A 27,559-nucleotide genomic window follows, 5' to 3' on the forward strand; every position below is an offset into this window, starting at 1 on the left:
ATACATACAAAAAAGTAAATTATTGCTTTAGCATTTACAATGATCTAACTATAAATTTAGCAACGCTCGTATGGTCTTCAATGTCTACAGTTTTCCAACTGAGCAACAATTTTATAATACTACCGCAAAAATTGATATACTATATAGAAAGCAACATCGAATATCTACTTGGGATGTCTTGGCATCACGAATTTTGGTAAGCTTGGTCCTGTCTCTCTCTCTTCCTCTTACTATATCTCTTCGAATCGTTTTATAGATACACATTACACTCGTGTCAAAGAGATAGATGTAATTTTTACCTTGCTCCTCAAACCTGCGCTGGCATAGCGAGCACTTAAAGTTTCCAAAATCATCCAACTCGTCCTCATCGACCATAAATTGTCCGTCAGCTGCAACAGAACACCCCACGATCTTTCTTTCCTATGTTTTTCTATTTATCCTTCTGCATTTTGCTACAGGCTTCTCTCGAAGAGAGACAAATTTCCACAGAGCTAAAAAGTAATGCTTGATCCATTATATATAATATCTATATCTTATGCAGTCAAGAATTTTTACATTTCTCTTTCAAAATAGATTTTACACGTTATTCAAAGCTGTCGCTTTATTTCAAACCATTATTGTACAAATTCGCGATAATTTTCTATTATAACGAACAATAATGTATATATAACAATGAAGCATTATAAAATGAACTAAACGTTAGTTTAGAAAGTGTGTGTTATAGTTTAAATTACGATCGGTAAAAGTTACAATTACCGCTGATAACAAAAAATTTGTTAAAATTTGAGAAAAATTATTAATTGGAAGACTAGATAATTCTATATATTAAGATCTATCGGTTCTTTGCTCTTATTAAATCATGTAAATATAAACTCTTCGCCTATTTACAATTATGTTTTTATTTTATATTTATATTTTTTCGTAAACTTTTGTTTACGTTCAGTTTTTCTCATAAATAGTTAATCTTACAAATAATTACGTTTCATCGTTATTCTAAATAGTACATAGATCAAGCATAACTCGCTTTCCGACATGATTGAGTTCTTTAGGGCGAAGTATATATTAATCAACTGATGACTTATCTTTAAACAATAAATTTCAATTACTTATGATATAAATAAATTTATATTTATATTCATATTTTTTATTTATATTTACAAATATGTTGGCCAATTCTTCAATATGATTAAAAGTTTGCAATACAAGTGTCGGGGGAGGAGGTGAATTGATAATAGACTGCAGGCAATATCCTATTTGTCAATTTAATTGTTACTTTGATATTTTCGAGAAAGCTATCCATGTGATATATGTATATCCAAGATATGCTGCATATACACACAAGTTCAACACTTCAAAATTGAAAGCCTCTTGCCGCAGATAAGAAGACGACCAAGAAGCGATTTAAAGTTATTAGCTTGCCAGCAAATTTTATATACACACATAAATCCTAGTTTCTATGTTAGCAGAAGCCATTGATAATAAAGAAAATTTTCTTATATTACAACTAAACGTAATTCTATTTTTATCGCACGATAGCAAAATGACGTGCAATGAGCTTCGCAATTTCTTTGGATTTTTTCGCGCGCGCGCGATAGTCATATTGTAGTTGACAAACAGATCGATTATAAATGCGAGAAGCCAAAGGGAAAACATCCTTCAAGGACGCTCCGATGAATAATCATTACGAGAAAGAAAACCTCACCCTAAAAACAAACCATGATGGGCTCAGTTGAAAAGCGAGACAGGATCCAAGGTTGCCAATATGCATCTTCTAGGACAGTCTAGGGAATTTATTTTTACATTCTATGTACACTCGTCAGAACACAAATATTATGATGTTAAGAACAAATGGGAAAAGAAACACAATATAGATATTTGATCTTCGCTACGCCACATGCACAAGTTCTCTTGTGCGCCTATATACATACTATGTATATATATATATATATATATATATATATATATATATATATATATATATATATTTATATATGTTAATATATTATTTTGTGCGTAATACATATATTTCATATATACATAATTTTGACAAAGAGGAGCATTCTATCTAATATAAAAAACATATATAGAAAGAAAATCTTTTTCCAAGAAAAGTTTCAAATAAACATACTATTCAAAAATTAACTTAGAACAATGTTTTTTTTAATAAGAGAAACAGAATTATTATAACTTATTTAGCACCTCATTCTATACATATATTAATGTTTCCGCACACATACATTTAATATATACCTATTTATTCAATTAAGAAAATGTATGATTATTCATAGAAAATTGAAAAAGCTAATCTTGCGCAAAAAAAAACTGGAATTCTTCAAAAAATGCTCTTTTATCTAGTAAAAAAAGCAAAGAAATAAAAACGCGATATTGAAAAACATCAGTTGCGCATTTAAAGCATTAGTCAATTAAGCGTTTTATAAAACAAGACAAAAAAACAACATGGACTATGCTGCCAGATAATAGCCATGCGTGCATTTTTTATTTTTTGTTATAGAAAAATATGCTCTATAAACATCGCCAACAACATTGATCGTTTTTCAAAAAATGCGATTAAACTAAATAATGAAAGACTGTATTCAAAATAAAGTCAAAATTAAATTTTTAAAAATTAAATTTGCTGTCAAAAGATTGATTAAAGTTATTACATTTAAAAATGATTATATAACAATTTAAAAATATTTAAAGAATTAAATTTTATGCCACTCAATTCTAAATAGTGATTCTTAATAAACTCTATCTATAATTTATGGATTTGGAAAAAAAACATATTTTTAAAGGTGTTTTAATAGATGCGGTAATATACTTGTCGGATTTATTGATCTGATGATAAAGCGTCGCTAATAGATATAATGGTAGGTTACCTCATAAATGTCGAATAAAAGATTTGAATAACAAGCAATTCAGATCAGCAAACCATAATCGGTCAGATATATGGCCAAATACAATAATATACTGCATTTGTTATATATAATCCATAAAGTAAAGTTTATTTTTAGGATGAAATCGTCGAAAGAGCAAACTTATAAAAAGACGATTATATATTTTTTTTTTACCATTTCAATAAAATGATAACATTTTTATATAAGAATTTCTGTAATAACGGGTTACAGAAAAATGAAAGAATGGCAGAAAAAAATTAAATTTTGATAATCTACAACGAATATATAAAAACATATAAAAACATTACAATATTTTCAGAATGAATTTCAGAAACATTCTTAAAAATAAGCGCGTATCATCTCAAATCGTATTCTTTTTCTAAATGGATTTATAAAACGAGCAATTGATTTTTTACTCACCTCTCCAGCTCACTTTGATCGGACATGTGATTGTCTGATTCTTAATGAGATATGCATTCAGTGACGTTAGGCTTGGACTTTTTCGTAACGTACCCTCGTCGTTTTTCCATACGTACGTAATCGCTGTCTGCTCGTAAGATACTAAAAAATAAAAATATTGATTTTATTAACTTTCTCATGCATTACATACCTAAAAAATATAATTGTTTTTTATATTATTTGTATCCAAAAGTTATTCTATTCTAAACGTGATACTTGCTGCTCTCAATCGCGAATGAACACAATGGGTCGTCAAAGGGGAAGATATTAAGGCTACCCTGACAGGATATGATAAGGTGACGCCTGTAAAATGGTAGTAAACTATTTATATAAGTGTCGATTATGTGATATTTATTTCAAGTTATTTGGAAAAATTCCCATTAAGTTTAAAAATTGATTTTATCATTATATCTCTATTTAAATATTTTTAATCCAATATGAAAAGAAAAAGAGTGGTAAATGTAGGAAAGTGATTAAACGTAATAATATATACTAAATAACCAGAAGCATTCCCCATATGCAGTTCAAAAATGTGGATCGTTAATATTGAATCAATAATATTCATTTATTATTTTGCAGAAATATATTATTAATATATATCTGAGATATATTTTATATTTTTAAAAAATTTAATTTATATACGATATAAAATATATCAATGTTATAAATACCGCATAAGGTAGTTGACAGTGCCGTTGCGATATATCCGCAGGGCAAAATGTACGGGTATAATGGGATCCTTGAAATCTCCATGCATTATGAAATATGTATCCGGTAACCAGATATTTTCGTAATGGTGAATCGCATTTAAAAATTCATATCTGGATCTATTACTATAACGCAATCGTGGATCGTACCATTGTTGCTGCAGTAGAAATTCCACCTCGTATTTCTGTGAAAATAGGATAGCAATATCGTAATGGATGTAATTCAAATTAATGTATAATTATATATGGAGACCAGAAAAGAACATATACAAGGTAAATATATTATACGAGGTCTGATAATAAAGTAATAAAATTGATTTTTTTTATATTGGCAATTCTGCAGCTTGTTACCTCTGACAATGTTTTGTATTGATCCTTTCCCTATTCCAGCTCCAACTAGCATGGCCCTGCATTCTATTAATCTGAAGTAGCTGCTTGAGGTATTAAGACGGGTTTGTGTTCCTTGTAACGAAAAACGGGATTGCGTAATATCATACAGCAATATGACATTACGGAAAATTCTGCAATCATTTTAATTGTTAATTTTCGATCGGATTGTACAAATTTCCTTACTTTGACTGTGTTGTCCGTGTTATTGATGGATGGACTGCACTGTTGGTCTTCAATAACTGCTTTCAGAAAACATTTTATGCCACCAAAAGACTTGTGCTCATCTCCAAGCGTTTGCTTAAGTTTTCCATACGTTCGTAAGATTATCGCTGTTTCACGCAAATAAAATAGCATACTTTTGTGCAATATTACATGATCCTATTTTCGTTACACAAACCCGTCTTAACATCTCAAGTAGCTATTCAAGACGGACAAAATGTAAAGTCATATCAGTTGGAGCTGAAATGGGGGAAGAGCCAAGGTCAAACATGGTCAGAGGTAAAAGGCTGCAGGTTTGCCAGTATAAAAGGAAAAATATCATTACTTTATTGTCACACTTCATATATTTGATAAATAAATCTTTTTTTACTCCAAAACTTTTAAAATGTTGTCATTTGAGATTAATGTTTAATATTTAAGAAGTGTCACATTTATTATTTTCTTATTAAAATACTAGAACACAAAGAACTATATTATACTATAATTATATGCATTATAACTATAATTATATATTACCAGACTGGATTCGTCTGGAGAAGCTAAGCTTAACAACAGTACGCTCACATTCACAGTCAATGTTCCTGAAACAGTAAACAAATACGACTTTAATTTTTATGTTTTGTATCATCCGATCGATCATATATTTAGTTGTAAAGTTGTTAATATTTTTAGAATTTTTTGTTTCTTCAAAATAATATGTATTTTTTTGTGCAATTTGAACAATATATTTTATGTATTGTTTGATACAAATCATGAAATATGTAAATTACTTTAGTTATTTTTTTCTGTAATATAAAATATATGAATTTTGATAAATAACAGTTTGATACACATAACAGTATTTAACTAATAGAGCAATTTACCAGAAAGAATTTTCACTAGCATAGTATAAATTGAGCGTGAAAAAAGCATTGTTGAATTTATCTTTATTTAACGAAATTCATATTCTTCATATGACAGAAGAAAATAATTTTACATCAAACTTTACACAGAAGTAATTCACATATTTGAAAAAATTTGTATCAAACAATTAATATTATATAAATATGATCGATCGGCATAGAATTTTTTCATCGCATGGAAATTGTTCAATTCAGTTTCCATATAATATAATGTAAATATGTATAATGTAATGGAAATATCGCATATTAGGTCTATGTGTTTGTTTTTATCATACACACACGTATATATATATATATATATATATATATATATATATATATCAACTTAAGCTGATACTGTTTAGGAATATGCTGAAAGCTTTTTTTGAGCCATGCTGTGCACATGCTATTTACTTGGGAAAAAGCTTAAAGTCGTGATTAGGACTCGGATTGGTTTTATCCCAAAATGATTATTGTTGGTTACACATTCATCCCGTTAATATGTATAAAGTTTCTCTTTTGTGATTTAAAGAGCATTTGATCAAGAAGACATTGCAACGAATGCTCCAGTTTGCATAATATATATCGCAAAGAAACGATCAACAATACCATCTGATAATTAATCATTGCTCATCACCTATAGGATACTTGCGAAAATTATATACTTTACTAGAAAATTGTGTATATATAGATTACTACACCAACACAATATGTTAAAAAACTCATATAACAATTATGGTGGTACTACATTATCATATAACAAAAACTTTGTATAATACTAGACAAACATCTCATTAATCAGAATAAAAAAGTAACAACAATTTTAGTACGTTAAAGGGCATTGTTATCTACTATAGCATATATTTCTCTTAGAAATTACGAATGTGTTTCTGGATAAATATTTGTCCTTATAATATATCTTTATAAAAATGTTTCAATCTCTCAAAGACTCAGATCTTAGCCAGCGATCCGACCATTGTCACATATAAACAATTAAGAATTAAATTTGTTTATTACGATAAATAAAGATAATGGAATTGAGATAAAAGATGTAAGATATATAAGCTCGCTAAAATTTATATCGATATAAAGTTATTTTAATATTCAAGTACCAGTTCTCGCAAAGAATAATGGAAAGCAATCATCAAGTTTTCATTAATCTAATTTTATTAGTATAAAATTTCTATACTGAAAAGAAATATTTTTTAAAAAATCTCACACATAATTTTTTATCATTTTATAATTTCAATCCTGATATTTATATTAGATATGAAACAGTCACATTAATCGCATAACATATGTGTATAAATAATGAATTGAAAAAAAACGTTGATGCATGTTGTTAATGTCTGAACACACATCGGTGTCGGTTTTTGATAAGAACGTATTGAACATGACGAAGTGAGCATTGATAGATCGAGCACGAAAGTCAACTGAGTTAAACTGGTATGTAGATCTTGCGATTGGCGACCAATTCTCATGCTGCGTCTGTAATACGATGGATTTTAATTTGTTACGTTTTTAGATGAAAATGATATGTTACATCCCGTGATACCTTATTTCGGATATATCGAATCTTGTTTCATGATATCCATATTGTTAAACGAGATATTTGCGTGTATTTATTAGAATGACACCCTATATATAAGAAATTCTATTTAGCTTTGCAGTAAAAATCAATCTCATGTCAGTTAAATTTTGAAAATTATAGTAAAATACCAGATAACAAATTTTGTTATATATGTAAATGCAGTTATGGGTCTAAGGGCATGCGCAAGTTGTATGCAATACTTATTGGCCTATTTTAAGCTTATAATTAAATAATTATGGTGCAACATTGCACGTTAATATATACAGAAAATATAAAAAATTGTTAAAAAAGTTCCTTAACTTTTAAGTCGTAAAAAATCCTTCTTGTATACATTTTTTTTATCTAAAAAAAAACTTATTTTCCAAATTTGACCTAAATCGGAACGTGAACATTTTCAGAAGTTTTTTCGTAACCTTTTACTCATATTTACTAAAGTATTTCCACAAAGAAGTTTGTTCTTTTATATTTTTAAATATAGAGGCAAAAGAAAGTATTTCATTCGAGTGTCTTATCCACGTAACAAAAATTAACCGAATGAAATGTGTCAATAATGTCTAAACATATCGTAAAGTCAGATGAAGTTGGAGGCATAATGAATGAAAAACAATTTATGATGATTATAGGTGAGGGGAAAGGTCCGCTGCCACAACTAAACATACACATCACAAATCACAGTCCCACAGACACGAGCTCGTAGTACCAATCAAGTATATATCTCTTTTTTTAATATCAAATATTTTGTAATTAAACATCATCATACCTTGATTCTATTACTGTCAATGCACCTTATTTATTTATCTCTTTGTGGGTATGTATACATGAATGTACGGATACGTATGTATATGGATACAAGATTGATAAAACTATATGGCGAAGATTTAAGTCAACAATGTATTTATCAATATGACTAATGCACTCGAGAATAGTTAGACATTGATACGTCGATGACATTCTTATGTAATTTATCGCTCTATTTGAATTAAAAGCAATTTTTACTACAAAAATTTGATAAAAAATCTTTAAAAACTGGATGTTTTTTCTATTGTGAACATCTTTTAAAATTATTTATTTTGAATTTTTAAATATAGATATCAAAATAATATTTTAGGAAAAAATGAAGAAAAAATTTAAAAAATCAGCTGTTTAGTTTCTAAAAGTTAATTGGACATATGTATAAAAATTTATGGATGATCTACAATTGAACTATAATATCTCTAACCAAAATTTAGCAAAACTGCAAAAATATTTACAATATCTCTCAAACAATAAATCACAATGTATAATTAAATAAATTTTAGTATCAATATTATATGAGATATATTTGTGTGTATACTACCTGACCGACTTATGAACCCTCGCGCGAAAGATCGATACATACATACACACGCCCATTCAGTACTCAATTATATATCAATACTCCAATTAATTGTATATCAGTTATTTGTCGATAATCAAGTTTATCAATAAATTTATCAATAATCAGTTATTCAATAATCATTATAATAATTATCAATAATCATTTACAATTGGCTATAATCACAATTAGCGATTATTTCCTAAAGTATTTTGATTATTTCTTGTTGGCAAAGGCGTGCGCGGCTTTCACATGGAACCTGATTTTATTATATTGATTTAATTATGCATATTTTTAGGGGCGACCTCACAGATTTCAATAGCCTTAATATATATTGTCACGGCCCTTTAAGAAACTTCCAAAAGCTTTTAGCTGTCGCTTGTTGTTTATTAAAAAGTTATTAATAAAATAAATTTAAAGAATATAAACGTAATTTTCTGATACCATGTACATTTTGCCGAAGCAAATATATTTTTCTCTCCTACTTCTCTCCCGAAAATTTATTTACCTCGAGAATAATGTTTCACATATATACATATATATATATATGTATATATATATATATATATATATATATATATATATATATATATATATATATACAGATCCACACGCATATACGCGCGCGCGCGCGCTAAAACCTTTTGAAAGTTACTTATTATCAGTTATTCGTTGCTGTGTCCTTGATAATATAAATACGTATAAATCAACGTTGTTGAAATCTGTGAATTTACCCCTAATATGCATAATACCTTTATATCATACTAAAATGTATTATACAATAAAATCATCAGTCAACATTAAATTAAAATATAAATATAATAGTCAGAAATTTTTGTACCAAATTATAAAATAAAATGATTACTTTCTCGTTTAAATTTTAGGTTTTAAAACTTTAGTCTTCAAATTTAGTGTCTGAATTATAAACAAAACTCAATTTGTGAAAATTTAATTACATGTTGTTATATGCGTAAAACGATTATTATTATTTATTATATTTGTAAATAGAAAAATATGCATTAATGTATCAATATATTTCTTTCTTAACAAAATAAAATTTTCTTATAATTCCTTCGAGCCAAGCTACACATAAATTTCTATCTAGAGATTTAATAATATACGTCATAATATTATAATTTTTTTTAATATAACCGAAAATCAAGTTAGTACTGAATAAGCCGCGTAGATCAATTTAGGATTTAGGTTAATCAAAAGAGATTATGATAATGGTGAATTATTTTCAATGTAAATGACATTAGGTAGTAACAAGAAATAAACTTTAAAGGACGGACCGCGAAGGTAAGTGCGAAGGTATTGGTGCGACGTATAGTGATTATTGTTCTGGTTCTTGTTCTGGTTCTCGAGGTCGTTAGAGAAGATCGACGACTGGTTTGTCAAACCGGTACTGTCACCAGGCCTTCTCATTCCGCAGCAGAAATCAGCATCTGTAACACCCAACAGCCCTGCGCACGTCTTATCTTCACTTTGTGCATTCTCTGTCTGTTCCATTTAAAACTAGATTCTTCGTCTATTCCACTTAAACCGTATCAAGAACGGTATCAAGAAAGTCGCTTAGGATAATCAAGATTTGCCTTCTATATTTTCACTTATGGCTGAATATTGATCTATATAGCTTATTTTATACAGCTATATTTTTGATAATATAGTGTAGAAGAGAATTACAGCTTATTTCAATATCACATTATATATATCTTTCTAGTCCATTTCTTCCATCATGTATTATATTCTTAATGTTACTGTGATGCGTTTGATGGGTATTAGGTATGATCATGCGATACCGTTTATGGGGAACAGTGTTCTTAAAAGAGTTGAGAATGAGAATTGTGTAAGTTTTCCAATGTATATGTTTCTATAACACCAAACAACCCTTGCCCACGTCCCATCCTTTTTCCAAATCTAACTTTTTACGAATTTTTTACAAAATTATTGGTATCTGTTATTCCTCTTAAATCATTGTCCATGTGAATCCTTTTTATATATATGTATATATATATATATATATATATATATATTCACAATATATATATATATATATATATATATATATATATATATATATATGCGGAATCTTTAATATTTATAAATTATATACAGATACCATGCCAACAGAGCTCTGCGAATCGAGGGCACTCCACGAAAGAATCAATAATCTGTGTCATCATGCGATGTGTATGAAGCCGTTCCACTGATGAAGTCTGAATAATGCAATCTTCGTACTGTTGGAGTGCACTTTGTTTCTTGGATATATCCTCAAGCGACTATTCGATTCACTTGGATATGATGCACAGTTAATAAAAAACTTTGTAGAATTCTTCGTATTCTTGTAGTAACTGCATGTGTAATGTTAATAAATTAAAATTTTAGTTAATTTTTCAAAAGAATTAAAACTGAACAAGATAAAAACTTGAGCAAAATTATTAAAATAAAGAAATTAGTTTCTTTTTCATATACATCAATCCATTTGAACATAAATTACATGTATGCTGTTCTGTATATAAGTATCTAAAATTTATTTTCTGTTAATTTGCTTAAGTGCCAAAATTAGAAGATAAATTAATGATAGGTAGATTACTGGAATCTTGCTTCGCATATTACAACGTACAACGGCGCTAGATATATGTATCGCTTTTTAACACATTATTAATAATTATACTGCTAGTAACTATTATAGCCCGCATAAAAGCAATTATTATTATTAATCATATCTACACTAAATATGTCATGGAGCCATTAATAACTCAGATATTCTATCTAGCTCTACGGAGCCATATTAGCGTCTCTCAATCAAACCGCGAATCTATTCACTTACATGAATATGGGTCATAATGTATATCAAAAGATGTCATTATTTTTCTAATGAATTAGTCAAATTGTCAAATACACCATATAACGATAAAATTTTTTTAAAAGTTAAATTAGAATTATGACAGAGATAAAAAGCGAAAAAGCCTTAAGTCACAAACAAAAATTTGTCTGATAATTGCTACAATATATTGGGAACTGAAGAATCCTCATCTAATACTTTATTTACTTTTTCATTCTTTGATTAGAGAAAAATCAATAGAAAAATCAATTTAATTTGACAAAAGAAACATTTAATAATTCTGAAAATTGCTTATTCAAATATATACTTTTGCCGTAAACACGCAAAATCAAAATGAGAGAAAAATCATTGATTTGCTCTCTCGAACACATCTCTCGTTGGAATCGCGTCTCACTTTCTCGATTATGCGTGTCTTATTTTTCCTCATCTATATATTCCTATATTTCTATTATATTATTCTTTTTTTATATTTTCGAGGACAAATTGACTTATAGAGAGTACCCTTACGATGAAGGGTGAGCAGTGAGCTGTGGTTGTGTGGTGCGTGTGGTGGTAGCGGTGCCGATGATGTTCGAGGTGCTCTGGATGGTCGGGGGTCATTGGATACAGGTTAGGTTGTAGTCGCCTTGATGGGCAGTGGGATGGGGCCTCAGTGTACCTTGCACCGGGGGTAGAAGCCGCTTGTCATAACGCGACGAATGCAACAAGTTGTCCAGAATTTCCTTGTCCGACTTGCCCTCTTCGAAGCTGTAACACAACGCACTGTAGATGCATCCAGAAGAAACATGGCGAACTCATAGTGCGTAGAGTGAGTTTTCCCGCAAACTTCCAGTAGGTAGCCTTCCCTATCTCAATATCTCGAAGATTGTTTTGTTGTGATCATGACGAATAATAAAAAATATTACAATATATAATAATTTGATAAAAATAATAAAATTAATTCTTTGAATTTTAATAAAGAAAGAATAATAACGTTCATAAAATTAAGAACATCAATCTTCGAAATGGCCGAGGTTAATTTGATTAAAGTTTTATTTAACGTTCTAAATATGAAATATATCACATTCATTTGAGATGTTAATGTATGCGTGTACATACAATAATATAAAAATCTACCAATTTTTATTAGAAACAGACGCAGCTTTCTAAAGCACTAAACTGTATCTAACTTCACTGTGTATTACATTATAAGATACTACCAGAGAACTTGTGAACTCACCACTTGTGAGCTACTTATGCTATCACATTCGATGCAATAATACGTTCGAAACATTCGTAATACTGATACTCGATTTCTTTCATCACCAGTTATTAATCGCGTAATGACATAAAAATACTGATCATTCTATTCTTCTATAAAATCCTAGATTATACAGTTCTACATGCAGGAAAATTGTCGTAATTCTCATCTCGCTCTCTTCGATTAAGATTCCGACAAATAACAGAACAAATTTATCAAATAATCAATTACAGACATTTATGTATAAGTTGCTCTAAAGTAGGAAGAAAGAACTATATTTTTGTCAATTGTGCATATTGTGCCAATACAATATGTATGTTGCGCATTGATTGCGAGATCATAACTCATAAGCCACATTTATAGGTTACGAATGAATATTATAGTAAACCAAGTATAGCAATTTTAACGATATAAGAATTGTAAAAGATGCTAAATTATTTCCTTTTTAAGTTTGTTATCTATGTAGAAATAAGATTATTTTTAAAAGATCTTATTTGTTATTCACTGTGTCGCTGATAACTTAAGTTTCATATTGAAAAAAAAACAGAAGACATAAAATTTATTTAAATCTGCATCATTCATTGCCAATAATACAATCTTTCTTCCTCTTTAAAGAATTAAATATGAATGTTCTACGACAATATAGTCGGACTTAGCTTCTCGTCATTTCCACCGCTTTTCTAATATTACCATTTTATTTTTATTTTTTAGATTGTGAAAGTAAATTGCCCAATAAGACGATCGAGAAGCTAAGAAACAATTCACATATAGCAATTATTATATGTGCAATACGTACATGTTTTCAGCACGCGCAAGAGTGACGAGAGTAAAAGCAAGTGTAAGGATACAGAGGAAAGTGAAGATGAGGGAGCTAGCAAGGGAAGTAAGAGACAGCGAAAGGATGGACGAGAGGCGGCCACCACCACCCGCACACCGCCCTAGCGCCACCCAACCCATTCTATGTCATCTGAAACAAAAAAAGTAGTATTTTGTTATCAATATTAAAAAATATTTTAATTAATGTAAATTATGATTTCTCTTGTTTTGAAAGAGAGAATAAAGCTTTTCAAGAAATCATTGATAAAAATAAGTTGATAATTAGTTGTTAAATAAGTTGTTATTATAATAAGTTGTTAATTTGTTATAATTATTGGCAATCTTGTTTGCTTGCTTAAAGCATTGCTTGCTTAAAAGTAGCGTTCATAATAAAGGCATTTTGTAATAACTAAGATCGCGAAATATGTTTATTATAATATCTTTATAATATTATGATATAATAACTAGTATCAAATAGGTTATCAAGTACAAATTTATTGACAAAATTTAATTTTCAGTTTTTAATAATATATGTATTATAAATGTTTTGATATATTACGTTCTATTATTTTTACATAATTGTGACACATTAATATCATTGCGTAACAGAGAGGAAAAGAGAGCATCGCGAACAGTGGTAGTGAGCAACGGCAGTTAAACCAACAAACGTTCATGTGTAGTGTAAACGCTACCAACAGCGTACAGCTGATGTCGTCCGATCAATACGGAACGTTGCGGTACCAGACGCTATAGATACATATGACTCAACCCGTTTCATTCTGAGAGTTCGCGCGCGATTCATTTTCATATCACGCTCTTCTCACGTTTTGTGACTTTACAAATCTCAGCCTACCCTCCCAATCCTATCTTCATCTACATTACATACATAACTGGCACTTTGTGGTCAGGACTCTCTAATAACGAACCTTTTACATACTGCTACCTAGCGTAAATCAAAATGCTATAGTGCACTTAATTTTTCCGCAACATTAATCTTTAACCGATAGTATCTTAATTAATATAAAACTCTTAAAGATGTTTAAAAATATTTGAAAATTGTTAAAGTCGAAGTAGCTATTATTTTCTGTATTATTATTGTCGATATTATTATATATCTACATTATATATTTTAGATATTTTTATATTTATATGTTTCTTTAACACCTATTGGTAAAGTTGTACAGTTAATATTAATAATATGCAAAACCGTATTGATGATGAAAATAAATTTTGAATCTCGATCAATTTCACAGATAATCTTATTAATCTACTTCATCATTTGGCAGTGAAGAAACTTGATTGTAACAAATGTTTGCCAAATTGATGAACTTATATATTAACAACGTCGCAAAGAACAAACTTAACCATTTTAGAGCAATAGTCATGAGGAGGGTCTGCAGGAATGAAAGAAACTTTGCTAGGACTATTTAATTACATCGTGACACGATTCATATCGGCAAAACAACACGAAAAATTACGCAAAACGAAAGGACAAGGAGTAAAAAATAGGTGAGAAATAAGATCAATTGCAATATAATTGTGCGACAAAATTTTTTTTCCCTCGTTATGCAACCTAGTTAAGCTTGAATCAAAGTATTTCTTTTCTCTCTCGATACACCGCTTCTAGCACAGTTGTTATTCCTAAAAGCAATTTTGGTAGGTTTTTTGGTAGGATGGCGCGCAGATTTGTCTGCAAATTTTCCTTGATATTTTAAATCATTTAAAATCATCGTTCTTGAGTGACTTTCAATTTAGAAAAAAGAAAATAGTATGGTGTTCTCTTGTTAAAATATCTATGAAAAAAATGTCAGGAGACAAAAACCTGAGTTGGAAGGACAATCGTTAATTTCTTCATTATGATAATTCATCGACTTATGCATTGTTGCTTATCCGTGATATTTTAACTAAAATAAAGATTATACTTCCTCGGCCATTCTGCTCATCTGACTTGGCTCCGGCAGACCTTCTCCTTTTTCTTAAATTGGAAACCATTTTGAAAAGAAGCCAATTTTAGATGGTTCAAGACATTAAGGAAAGTTTGCAGACAGATTTACGCGTGATTCCGAAAAAGTCTACCAGGATTGCTTCCAAACACATACATAGAAAACTTTTTGAATCTTGTATTATATTCGCGTACCTTAATGTGAGATATCTGGCTGGTCGCAATGGAGGCAGGCTGTTGTAATTCGTTGTGTAGATTTTCTCCTTCAACTTTTACAAGCACTCATTTCCGTGTTAGGTCTTCTTTATCCACTTTTGTAAGTGGAAGATCCTTTAGCATTTAATTAACATCTCAACATAGCCACCGTCATCATCTAAAAAAAAACACGAATAATGCCGTCAATCATGATACATTGTTTTTAGGATAATGATCATAGAGAAACCTTTTCGCGGCAAGAAGGATTATTGTGTTTTTCAAATATTTGCCATGATAATGCGAACGTAAAAAAGACATAAATATTAATATTTTATCAAGTAAGAAAAAATGTAATTTAAGAAAAAATATATATTGTATAGGAGATCTGATAGTATGCGGCAGCGCACACTTCACGGCGCGCGGCTCACCGATGTGCGCCTGGCTAAAGATTGGCGCTGATTGACCAGACTTTACTCAATAATAACTCCTTTATTAAGCATTATAAAATAAAAGATGACTTTTCGACTCATTCTGATCTGCTCTATCTGCACACGAGTATTGTTCCAAATGATCTGGGACACCCTGTATATAAAGTATTCCATACATATATTTTTAATATTAAACATTGAAAATATAAAAATTAAAAATTAAAGAACATCCATGCATCCATTTTATGATAAATTACATATACATAATAGAGTAGTTTGAAAATAATTTTTTTGTAAAATCATGTTTATAACCAGCTTACTCATAAATCGCAACGCGCGCGCAATCTAGATTTTATGCATGCAACATTCGCATTGCGACAAGTTGACGGTAAAATGTGAGAAACATTAGCATTGGATAACAGAAAATGCTCAAGGATATCACAATGCTAAACCTTGGCCTCGTGTCCTCGTTCAAGCATGCATAATCCTAAATTCTTATGTCTTTATAATCAAATAATATAAGAAAATTGTAGTAATTATAAATTGTCATCTTTCAACGAGTTATAATACTTTTAATTATGTTCTCTCTATTATATTATGTGGTTCCTACGATTTTTTATATTTAAACACATATATACGAATATATATCTAATATGCAATTATATTGGATTTTATTGGATAAATAATTCTAATATTGGAACAATATATGCATACATATAAATACACACATATAATTTAAAAAATTAAATATCAACAATTTTAATGATAATATATTTTTGAAGTGCGCATTGTCGGAATGAAAACAGAAACCAAGTCTTTTTCAGAATCTGTAAAGAAGTGCTGTCAATGTATACTCTATTGTTTAAATCTATTTTTTTTCCAAAAAATAATGATATTAAAAAATCTACCAATTAGCAATAACGTATATTATAAAGACCAAACATTCATATAATTTCCCTATAGAGAAACTGTAAGTTGACAGAAAAACTATGCGACAAGAAAGTGTGAATCATCGTCCAATCAATGTTGATTACTTTTAGATGGTCGTTGTATTATAAGAAATAAAAAAGAAAATATTCAAAGATGACTCTGTCTAACAGTTTTTCTGTCAACTAGTTAGCTTTATTTTAAGAATGGAAACTGCTTGGTCTAGGTATGCCAATGAAGAATAAAATTTATACACATTAAAAACTTGTTTTTTTTTAATCTGTTATATTTCAATATTAAAATACACACGATCATAATAACTTTAACCTCCTATTTATCTTACCTATTTATCTTACCCCCTTATTCCAAAAGGTCGTTTCTGAAGGCAATTTTGACGACAAACACGAGGAAAATAGTTAAAAAGTTTCATCTTTGTTTATTAAAAAGTTGTTAGCAAAAAATTTCTAGAAATTATATGTAATTTTCAGACACCATTTATTTATTTATATATAGTAAATTGAATGCATGAGTGGGGGAAGGGCTCTGCCTCTTCCCCTGCATCCTTATCCCGAAAAAAACTAACGTAACCTCTTTATTTTAAATAATAATTCACCCCTCGCACTAGGTTGAGTCAGATTAGTTCTTTTTGGAGTGGGGGGAGGGGCAGAGTTCCTCCTCCCACGCGTTCAATTTACTACACATAAATAAATGAATGTGCTAAGGTACGCTCTATTAAATGTATATGGATAATAAAGTTCATGATGTGTTTTGTTTACATAGTTGTTCGTTATAATCTCTGTTCCAATGAAATATTTTTTGTTAATTTTTTCCCTTGTTAAAATTGAAATTTTACCTTTTGTAGAATATTCATATTATTGCTATATCTTGCAAATTATTGATTCTAGATTTTTTTTATTGTTTTTTCCGTGTTTCTCGTCAAAAAAGCCTCCGAAAACTACTTACATTTCGGGCCAAAGTTATTGTGATGAAGTCTAAAATCGTTACGTCTGATAACGCAGGTTGTAGATATCTATACATATATGTAGATTATACAGATATGAGTAACATAATTTAATAAAATCCACAATCATATTATGCATTATCAGATATAACAATTTTAATGTAGAATATAATGAACATCAAGGATAACGTGTGACTTTTTACAGAAGCGGCCCACTCATAGTCGGCAAGTCCTGGGATCAAATATCAATTCTCAGACTACATGTTTCTTAGAAAGTTGATGAGCTTTTCCCGTGTAAATAAAATGAATACGTACGGAAATCAGTGCTAGATAGCCAACAGGTTAAATACTATTTATATATATAATATCTATTTATGTAAAATACTTTTATTTATAATATCTATTTATATACGGAATATATACATATACATATACACGTGTGTGTGTGTGTGTGTGTGTGTGTGTGTGTGTGTGTGTGTGTGTATTCTGTATTATATATAACACAAATATGCGAGCATTTTCTCTTTTGAAATAACTAATTATTCCGAAAGAAATAATTAGGAGAGTTGATTATTACATTGGAATTAGCACAATAATCTCATGATTCTCGAAACACGCAAGTTCGTTAACATGACCCTGGCCACTCTGGCTACTCTATTTCGTAATACCATCGATAACGTATGCGTGCTCTTATCGATCTTTATATTTTCCACCGCACGCCCACTTTACATTTTCTTGGTGAAATAATGAATATACACTCGCGCGCGATTATTTATATCGATAAGATAAGAAAAGGAAATGATACTTAAACCAACCTTGACATATTAAGTGATAGGGGTAATTCATGATGACAAAAAGCGAAAGAATTTCAGAAAAAAATTTTGACCATTATGTATAGATATGCATAATTTTTTTTTAAATTAATAAAAAAACATATTCATTAACATATAAGAAAGATGTGGAATGTCAAAAAAATTTGTAAAACATTTTGAAATCAATTTTTATTTCGTACATATATGATATAAGTCATTTATTGCAAGTACGATAAGGGCTAAATGTATACAACTTTTCAATTGCAATATCACGGTTTTGACAAATCACTTATTAATCGGTTCGATCCCTGACCGAGATTGACTTCATACCTCGTATGAGAAAAAAATTACGTGAGAACAGATGCACATGGGTTACTTTAGTGTCCGCGAGAATAGACGAGTTTGCTGCTTCTAATGTGTGTTCTTTCCCAGCCTTTTTCTCTCTGGTTTGAAATTCATGCAAATAACTATCTATTAATAATCCGCAATATACATGCATTATATTGTTGAATTTGCCACGTACAATTTATATTAAAATTGTAATATTTTATTAATGAATAATTATTTGAAAGTATCAATATATATAATATAATATATAATACATAACATCAGATTAAAAACTTAATGCTTATATATATATATATATATATATATATATATATATATATATATATATAATCTCTATATCTATCTAATTATCATTTGCAAAATCAAAAACTGTTAGATTAATTAAATAACTATCATTTTATAAGAAATCACATTATGTGTTATTACATGCTGTATGAACTAACGTTTATATATTTTTAATAGAAAGATCATTTTTATCAGTATATAAAATAAAAAAGACAAAAAAAGAATTTTATTTATTTTTTACATTAACAAGTAAAATCGATCGCTAAACCGCCTCTATTTGTACTTCTCTTTTTAATCCCGTAATCATGATTTTTACTGCAACCTTTACCGATCTACTATCTTCAACATGATCAATCGATTAATAAAACATTTCACTCGCTCAGATTAATTACGGATTAATTCATGAAAGTAATTCAATATAAATACAAAATTGTGAAAATCTTATATATTATATTTAATATATTATATATATAAAGAGAGTATATCTTTCTCACATTTATCATCTATTTTCTGACAAATTATTTATATTTAATGTTTGGTTAGTTCAATAACTTTTAAAATAAATGAAAAATATGTATGAATACTTAATGTATAAATCCTTTTCTACTTTGTTAAGAGACATGTGTATAATATAAAAGTAAAGTAGTGTAAAATATTAATTTCTTATTAAAAAATTATCTTTTAAACGTGCAAAATGCATATATACTTATGATATTGGCATATCCACGTTCCATAATAACGTAAGTTTCTTATCATCTAGGGTGAAGGCTGTAGTAAAAGCAAAGTTACGGTTGCATAATAAGTTTCAATAGCACTGATTGCTACCTTCCATCGTTTTCACATTGTACTTCTGTATACATAAGCTTCTAATCGAAGCAGCATACATTTCAAATGCACGAGATTCTGTTATATTCCCAAGACTATTCATAGATTGAAACTATTGATAGATTATTGTTTACAAAAATCAATTTCAAATAATTCTGTTTGAGCTTTGTATTTATCGCATAATTTTAATTTAGTTGCAGCTGCGTTAACAAATACTGGTAGATTGATGAATAACTAGAAAAAAAGAAATTAGATAAAAATTACAATATTTCCCAAGATGTTTCATATCAAAATGAAAAAAAAAACCAGTTTCTATATAATATATTTATTGTAAAATATAGTATATATGTATTTAGAATATTGAAAGATTTTAACAATAATTTTAATAATGAACTAATATAACAGGAAATTTATGATTTGATATATTATGTTATCGTTTATTTCGCATGAAGTTAAATTTAACGCATTACTAAAATATATATCTTTTCTTTCATCAAATTCTGCCATGTCAAAATAATTCTTAATATGTCAATCTTTTATAAATTATTAATGGGGCCAAGATACAAAATTTGCTTCATATAATATTTGATTTCCTTTTTTATTTTTCACAATATTCTACAATTTAGTTTTAATTTAACCAAAAATTATCGTTTTGATAATGTACCGCTTTGAGCAGATACACACACACGCGCGCGCGCGTGCGCGTTGTTTTAAGAAATATTATTCTTGATGGAGAAATAAAAAAGAAAGGTTAAAAAGTAATTTTTTCTTATATTTATATGTCACCGTCTTCTTATTTATATATCATCTACGTAAAATAACAGATACATGCCTGTGTCCAACAAAAGTTTGACTCAAGAGAAGGTAAATATGCATAAAAGATTACACCTCACCGATTTTATCGCCACTTAAATATGTTGTAGGGGAGATTCTTCTGAGTAATCCCGCAAGAAAAAAGTGGAGAAAAGCATTCGTTTAGAAGATATAATAAATTAAAATTTCACAATTTTAATGCTTTCTTTGAAGTATTGTAAAATAAAATTAGAAACAGTGATATTTGTGTACATTTTATTTTTTGCTGAGGACAGGAAATGTTTGGTTTACATTTACGAGATAGGTACAGGGTCTAACGTAATCGAAACCAAATTTTAGTTTTAAAACAGAAATAGATTTGGGTTAGGTTATATCTTCCGGAAGCGGAGGACCACTGTGGGGAGGGCGGAATCCACTGCATTCACGCATATACTTTCTCGTGTACACAACAATTATGGGGTGGACCTCGCTTCGTGTTGCATATGCGTGGACGCAGTGGGTTCCGGCCCCCCTACAGGGGGGGGGGGGGCTCCACTTCCGAAAGATATAACCTAACCCAAATCCATTTTCAATTGTAAAAGTAAAATTAAAGACATGACTCAAAAATTCATGTAATCGCATATTGAAAGCTGTTAACAAACTGCGAGAAATATATATAATAAGTGAAACCGATTATTGACAAAATATCTATGATCATGTACATATCCCGTAAATGTAAACAAATACTTTTTCCATATCTACTCTACAACAAATGCAACGTACACAAACTTTACTTTTCCTAATATTACTTTACAATACCCAAGAAAAAGCATTAAAACTGTGAAACTTTAATTTGTCATATCTTCTAAACGAATGCTTTCCCTCACATTTTTCTTGCGGCGAATTACTCAGAAGAAGCTAAATAGCGATAAAATCGGTGAGATGTAACTTTTTATGCATATTTACCCAAGAAAAACCACATCATGACCATGACATAGAAGTGTCTTTCCGTGCCAGCCAGACGCGACGCACGCAGCCAACACGAGACTAACCTTCTAAATTTCGTCGCGACCATCTCATATGTAATGTTATATTTTTTCACATATACTATGATTTATTCAATATAAAAATAGATTGCTGTAAATAATAAATAAAAAAATAAAATAAACAAATAAGAAACTAAAACAACATATAAAATTAAAAAACATTAAAATAAATTTATCGTGCGACATATTCTTTTAACGATTAAAAGAATTAAATAAATGAGTTCGCAGTGGCATGGTCTTAAACGGTTTAAGACCATGCGACTGCGAACTCATTTATTTAATTTTATTTATTAATATTTATTTTTACGCCAAAGATGGGTCAAAGAAGGAGCTGAAACGTCCGTTAAATTGATTTATGTCGTACTGAAAATAAAGCACCTTTGCGCACTATTTACTGCGCTTGGCTCTATTGCTCTTTTATTACATTTGATTTGATTCTCGTGTAAACCTCTATTTAATATTATTATTCTTTTTTATTTTAATAACATTCTTATTAAATTATAAAATTAGATTCTATTTTTATTTAAAAGTTTAATATTGCATGAATAAATCATAAAATGCATACACCAATCAGCGCAAAATATGTAATGTGACATAGACTTTATCACTATAAAACCGCGTTCGTCAAAGCGTCAAATATGGCATCGCGGGGCAACATGTAATGGTATCGAGATATCATAAGTAATAACACTATGAACAAAGGTCAAATGTTCTGTCTGACTCACTCAGCCGTGATTGCATTTACTTGGATAAGCGACTTTATGTCTCATAACGTCTCACGTGCAAGAAGAAACAATATTTTTACATTATTTCCCTTTTATTCGACTGATCAAACAATTCTGATTAGAATATTAACATTTCTAATTTGATTATTAATCATTCTATTCTATCCTATTCCATTAAACTTCTCTTAATAATTTTATACATTATACCGCATCTTATGTCTGCGCTTCAAACTTTTTATTCTCGCGGATTTTGCACGTAAACATATTTAGATTTTTGAGCATATGTACGTACGATTCCACAGCCAGTTCTACTACTGCGTCACACTATGTGCGTGCCAAGAGACATTATTTGCAATTGGACGGGTTAGAGAAAATTAAACATATCGTATTTTGAGAGTGCATCAAGTCGCCATTGACCGCTTTCTTATTTTCATTTTTTATTGATATTTTTCAATATCGATCATTTCTTTGATTGTTTATTTGGAAAAATATAAACATAGATACAGGGTGTATTCTAAAAAGTGGGAAGTATTGCAATGGGGGGTTCAGGACACGAAAATAACAGAAAAAGTTCATATAAACATGACCTCTGGTTTTTAACATTACAAAAAAACGAATTATTCAATCGAAAATTCCATATGTGCAACTAAAGCTATTGTCTTATATTTTAAGAAAATCCTTGTTTTTTTTTGTTTTTTTTTTGGGGGGGGGGCTTTTGTTGCCCCGCTACGCGTACGTCCGTTTTTTTTAAGGCGGCTCATATTATTGGCTATTGCAGCTATTAATATCAACATTTTTTAAATTTCACAAAAGGTAATTCAAATTATGTACTTTGTGATGTTAATAACGCAATTAGAAAAAAAAATAATTATCTACCAGAAAAAAAATCCTTAAAAATAGTCTTTTTTTTAGCCGTTACACTGGTTTCCCCCCTTAATATATTGCATAGAAAAAAAAAATTTAAACAATGAAAGTAACAAAAGAATTTGTAATTAACATTAAAAAGCCATTTCAAAGTTAGAACTTTATGCCACTATAAAGACTTGAACGTTCTTTTGACGCTAACTTAGAAATTTGTAATGTTTTTATCAATCAAATGGAAATGAAAAATTTCATAGAAAATAAATTTATATTGTATAAATCAATATAGTTACATAATTTGTTTATACCTCGGATTAATTCTGATTCGGAATGCAATCAACGTCGATATACACATGTTATCGATTGCATGTAAAGCCGCACCATGTCTATTAGCATTTGGATAGCTTACAATTGCTTGCAACACAATTAAAGCATAACATTGGGCTTGTGACTGAAGCTGTCTTGTGCAAGTATAATTTCGATTTATTACTTTTGTTATTGCTTATATAATCAATTATATTTTTATGCCATCTTAATATCATCATTTCTTTGATCAAGTTAAGACAATTTTTTTAGCCAAAATGCCAAAATCGTCATTTTTTTATTATTAAAGATGGACCAAAAAACGATTCAAAACGTATTTTTAATACATATTTATTATTAAAATTTAACAATAATAAGTTTGCGCATCAATACCCGCGCTTTTATTCTTATTTGCTAGTTAATTGTTAAATAAAGCAATAATTAATAACGCGCAATCGCAACTTAAACAGATAAAAACAGAAAAAGAAGACATTAAAATGTCATAAAATATTATATTAGAATAAAATATATATTTAACAAGATTTTTTTCTTGAAGCGACATCAAAGAGCAGACAATATGTGGACTATCAGAATGACGTTAGTAGATAGATAAATGATCAGCATGATTTCGGTTGACCCGACATCAAAGCAACAAAGTAAACGTACCATTTCCCAAACAAGACCGATTTCTAAATCAATATATATGCATTTTTATTAAGCCATTGATATTAAGCCTTTTTAATGCATATCTTAAAAAATACAAATTTATAAAATAAAGCGAAATATCTGGATTTTGATAAGAAAAATATTTTGTGTATGAAATATTAATCTGAATCTCTAAAAAAAATCTTTTCTATTTATAAACATTTTTTTAGAAAAAGTTTTTTAAATACGATTAATATTTCATATATAAAATGGTTTTACGTTAAAATAGATTCGATAATTTACTTTATTTTATAAATTTGTATTTTTGAAGATATGGACTGAAAAAACTTAGTATCGATAAAAATGCTATATTTTTCTTTAGTAATTGGTCTTATTCAGAAATTGATCGTATACCTTACATTGATATTGAATACAAGAGAAGTAGGCGAAAGTGTCATTGTGGCATTTATCTAATGACGTCATGGAGACAATAGGTTGCGTCGTACCTATTACACAACGAAGAATCAACTGGTCAGCATAGTTTTTATGTCACTTTTATATACATCCATCAATAGAGATAAGTTTCAATATTGTTGGAAAAAGGCAACATGCAAGGAAATTTACTCGTTTGTTGGTAAGAATATCACATTTGACATTTGATAATATTTGAATATTGACACACACACTAATAAATGTTTACAAATTAACAAATGGTTGCGGTAAAATCTGATTTTACTTTCGCTTCTCTACGAAAGCTGATTTTAACTTAATGTTCATATGTTAAGTTAATACGTTCGGACATACGCAAAATGCGACACCGTCTATAATAAAACAGAAACTGCTCCATGTATAGGGGACTCGTCTCTGACAGTTTGACAGATACCGATAAAAGTTTCTATACCAGCTATGTGGATAGAGATGCACACACGTACAATATATGTATCAAAAGCGAAAACTTCAAACGCTAGTCAGAATATCAGGAAAATACAATTGCTAATAGTAAAAATTTTAATAGTGAATTTAATAAATGAAAATAGAAGATCATATTTCGTAAAAAATTATTTATTTAACTTGTGTCAAAAATTGTTTAAACAATTTTTTTAACGAATGAAAAAAAAAGTTCTTAGTACGATTAAGCACTTTTAATCTCCGTATTAAACCTATGATTAAAATTTATACTGTTTGCAACGGACTGCATGAGACAATTTTTACTGTTTGCAATTAGATTGCATGAGACAATCGTTCTACTTGACACAGTGCGACTACACCCCTAAAATAAAACATGCTTGAGATTCGATAGTACCTGCGGTGAAAGATTCGATATTTTTATATTAAAGTACAATGTTTAAGCGTTCATTTGAGCCCTTTCTGAAATCTTTTGCACATCAGCTTCGTCTGCTACAAATTTTCAAAAATGATAAAAAACACGTTTTTGGGAGTTCCCAATCCCATTTTTCACGAAAACCTGACGTGATAGACCATTTTGCCTTGCAGATTCAACGCACCAAAAACTATAGAAAACTATTCGTCTTTTCCAAACTGTAAAATCATGCAGATCTGTAAATTACAATATTATAATTGTTATATGCGTCACAATGATATTTACTTTAATATTTTGCACAAAGAATGTAGTAAATAATAACGAAGATTGTAATTTATATAATGTTCCTTATTTCAAAAACAAGCTATTTTTATTTAAAAATACAAAATGCTAGATTTATATATTTTTGACATTAAAATGCATTATATTTGCAATCACAAATAAAATTTGTAAAAATTAACATATAATATATGTACAAAACTTCTAAAGGAATCCAGATAGAATCTTCCAATTTATTGACACTAAAATCTATCATTGGCATCATTTTGTAGCGAAAGTTATCCGAAAACGCGAACTATAAATCTAAATACTCAAAATTGCGAAACAATAAATATAAGTTAACTATAAAACATTTTTTATTATGTATCGTCGACCACTTGCATGATTCTTCACAATCTTTTAACTCTCTCTTCTCATTCTCTCTTTCAACATCTTTTAAATTCTCAAAATTTACGAAGTTTTAGATTCAAAAAAACTTTCCTAGAAAAGAAATACTTTTCTCCGTTTTCTTTGACAATTAATATAATATATGACAGACAACATATATGACATATATTTTCTTGATGCATTATAAATAAACATACATATATCAAATATTCTGATAATCGATCAAACAAAGTTCGATGAACGGAGCAAATGATCTCAGTGTATAAAAATGACAAGCAATACAAAGTCAGAGCATGTTCTAATGAAACAAAATCAATAAATTATTTTTAGAGCAGTTAGTCGGGGAGCGAAATTAACGATCGATTCTAACAAGGCCGATCCATCCGATCGAAGTAAAAACATAAAAGTTTTAACGTTGCTTCTTATTTGAAGTAATGGCAATTTTTTCCGTACCTAATTTTTGACTTATTGTTAGATTCGTACTGGACATTTGATATTAAATGCTGATTTTTTATGATACATTGACCGCAATTTTTATACATTAAGCACATAGATTATCATATTAGAAGACATAGAAAAAAAGTAATATTTAAAAATACGATTTTTTCTTACTCTTTAATATTAGCAATTAATGAGTAATAAATTAAGGAATAAATCTCTTTGCTAACTATAATTGTTATTTCGCAGATTCTTGAAATTATCACAAATTTATCTTTCAAATTTCTAATTTATCAACAAAGTTCTCTTTCTTTCTATCAATTTATTTTTCAAATTTTTCAATTTTTCAATTTTTTTTTTTTTCAGAATCGGAATATTCCAACTTTGAATATCATGAAAACGAATAAAATGCAAGTAAGAATAATTCTAAGAATTATACGCAATGCCGACTTAATGACGCAAAACGGAGGACGAGGTCAAAAGTTCACGTGCTGCAAATGAATGTATCCCGCTTCGCTTGAATGTTGCTAATCTAATGTATTTGTAATCTTTTGAAAATATAATCCACAGAGCAAAACGCAAACCTCTATTTTAAAAAGTAAAAGATACTAAAACAACCTTTTTGAAAGCTTTTTCGAAT

At 29.1% G+C, this 27,559-nt stretch overlaps 1 protein-coding gene across 11 annotated transcripts in view; it reads right to left on the bottom strand.

Moving 5' to 3' along the window:
• The window catches only part of Phcl-1 (pH-sensitive chloride channel 1), a 47,737-nt gene that overhangs the window by 15,848 nt on the left and 4,330 nt on the right, over positions 1-27,559 (bottom strand). For 4 of the 11 annotated variants that reach the window (XM_070299496.1, XM_070299497.1, XM_070299499.1 and 1 more), the window contains exons 2-9: positions 15,537-15,714; positions 13,380-13,550; positions 12,002-12,090; positions 5,189-5,253; positions 4,028-4,248; positions 3,577-3,659; positions 3,318-3,458; positions 300-389 (exon numbers count right to left, since the gene is read on the bottom strand). In XM_070299496.1, coding sequence (XP_070155597.1) covers positions 300-389; positions 3,318-3,458; positions 3,577-3,659; positions 4,028-4,248; positions 5,189-5,253; positions 12,002-12,090; positions 13,380-13,540 — 850 coding nt within the window. In that variant the 5' untranslated portion in view covers positions 13,541-13,550; positions 15,537-15,714. The other 7 variants (XM_070299501.1, XM_070299505.1, XM_070299504.1 and 4 more) reach the window with 5 other exon arrangements.

Source organism: Polyergus mexicanus, unplaced genomic scaffold, assembly GCF_030449975.1.
Source record: "Polyergus mexicanus isolate NDT 795.1 unplaced genomic scaffold, iyPolMexi1.0 SCAF_7, whole genome shotgun sequence".
Classification (NCBI taxonomy): Eukaryota; Metazoa; Arthropoda; class Insecta; order Hymenoptera; family Formicidae; genus Polyergus; species Polyergus mexicanus.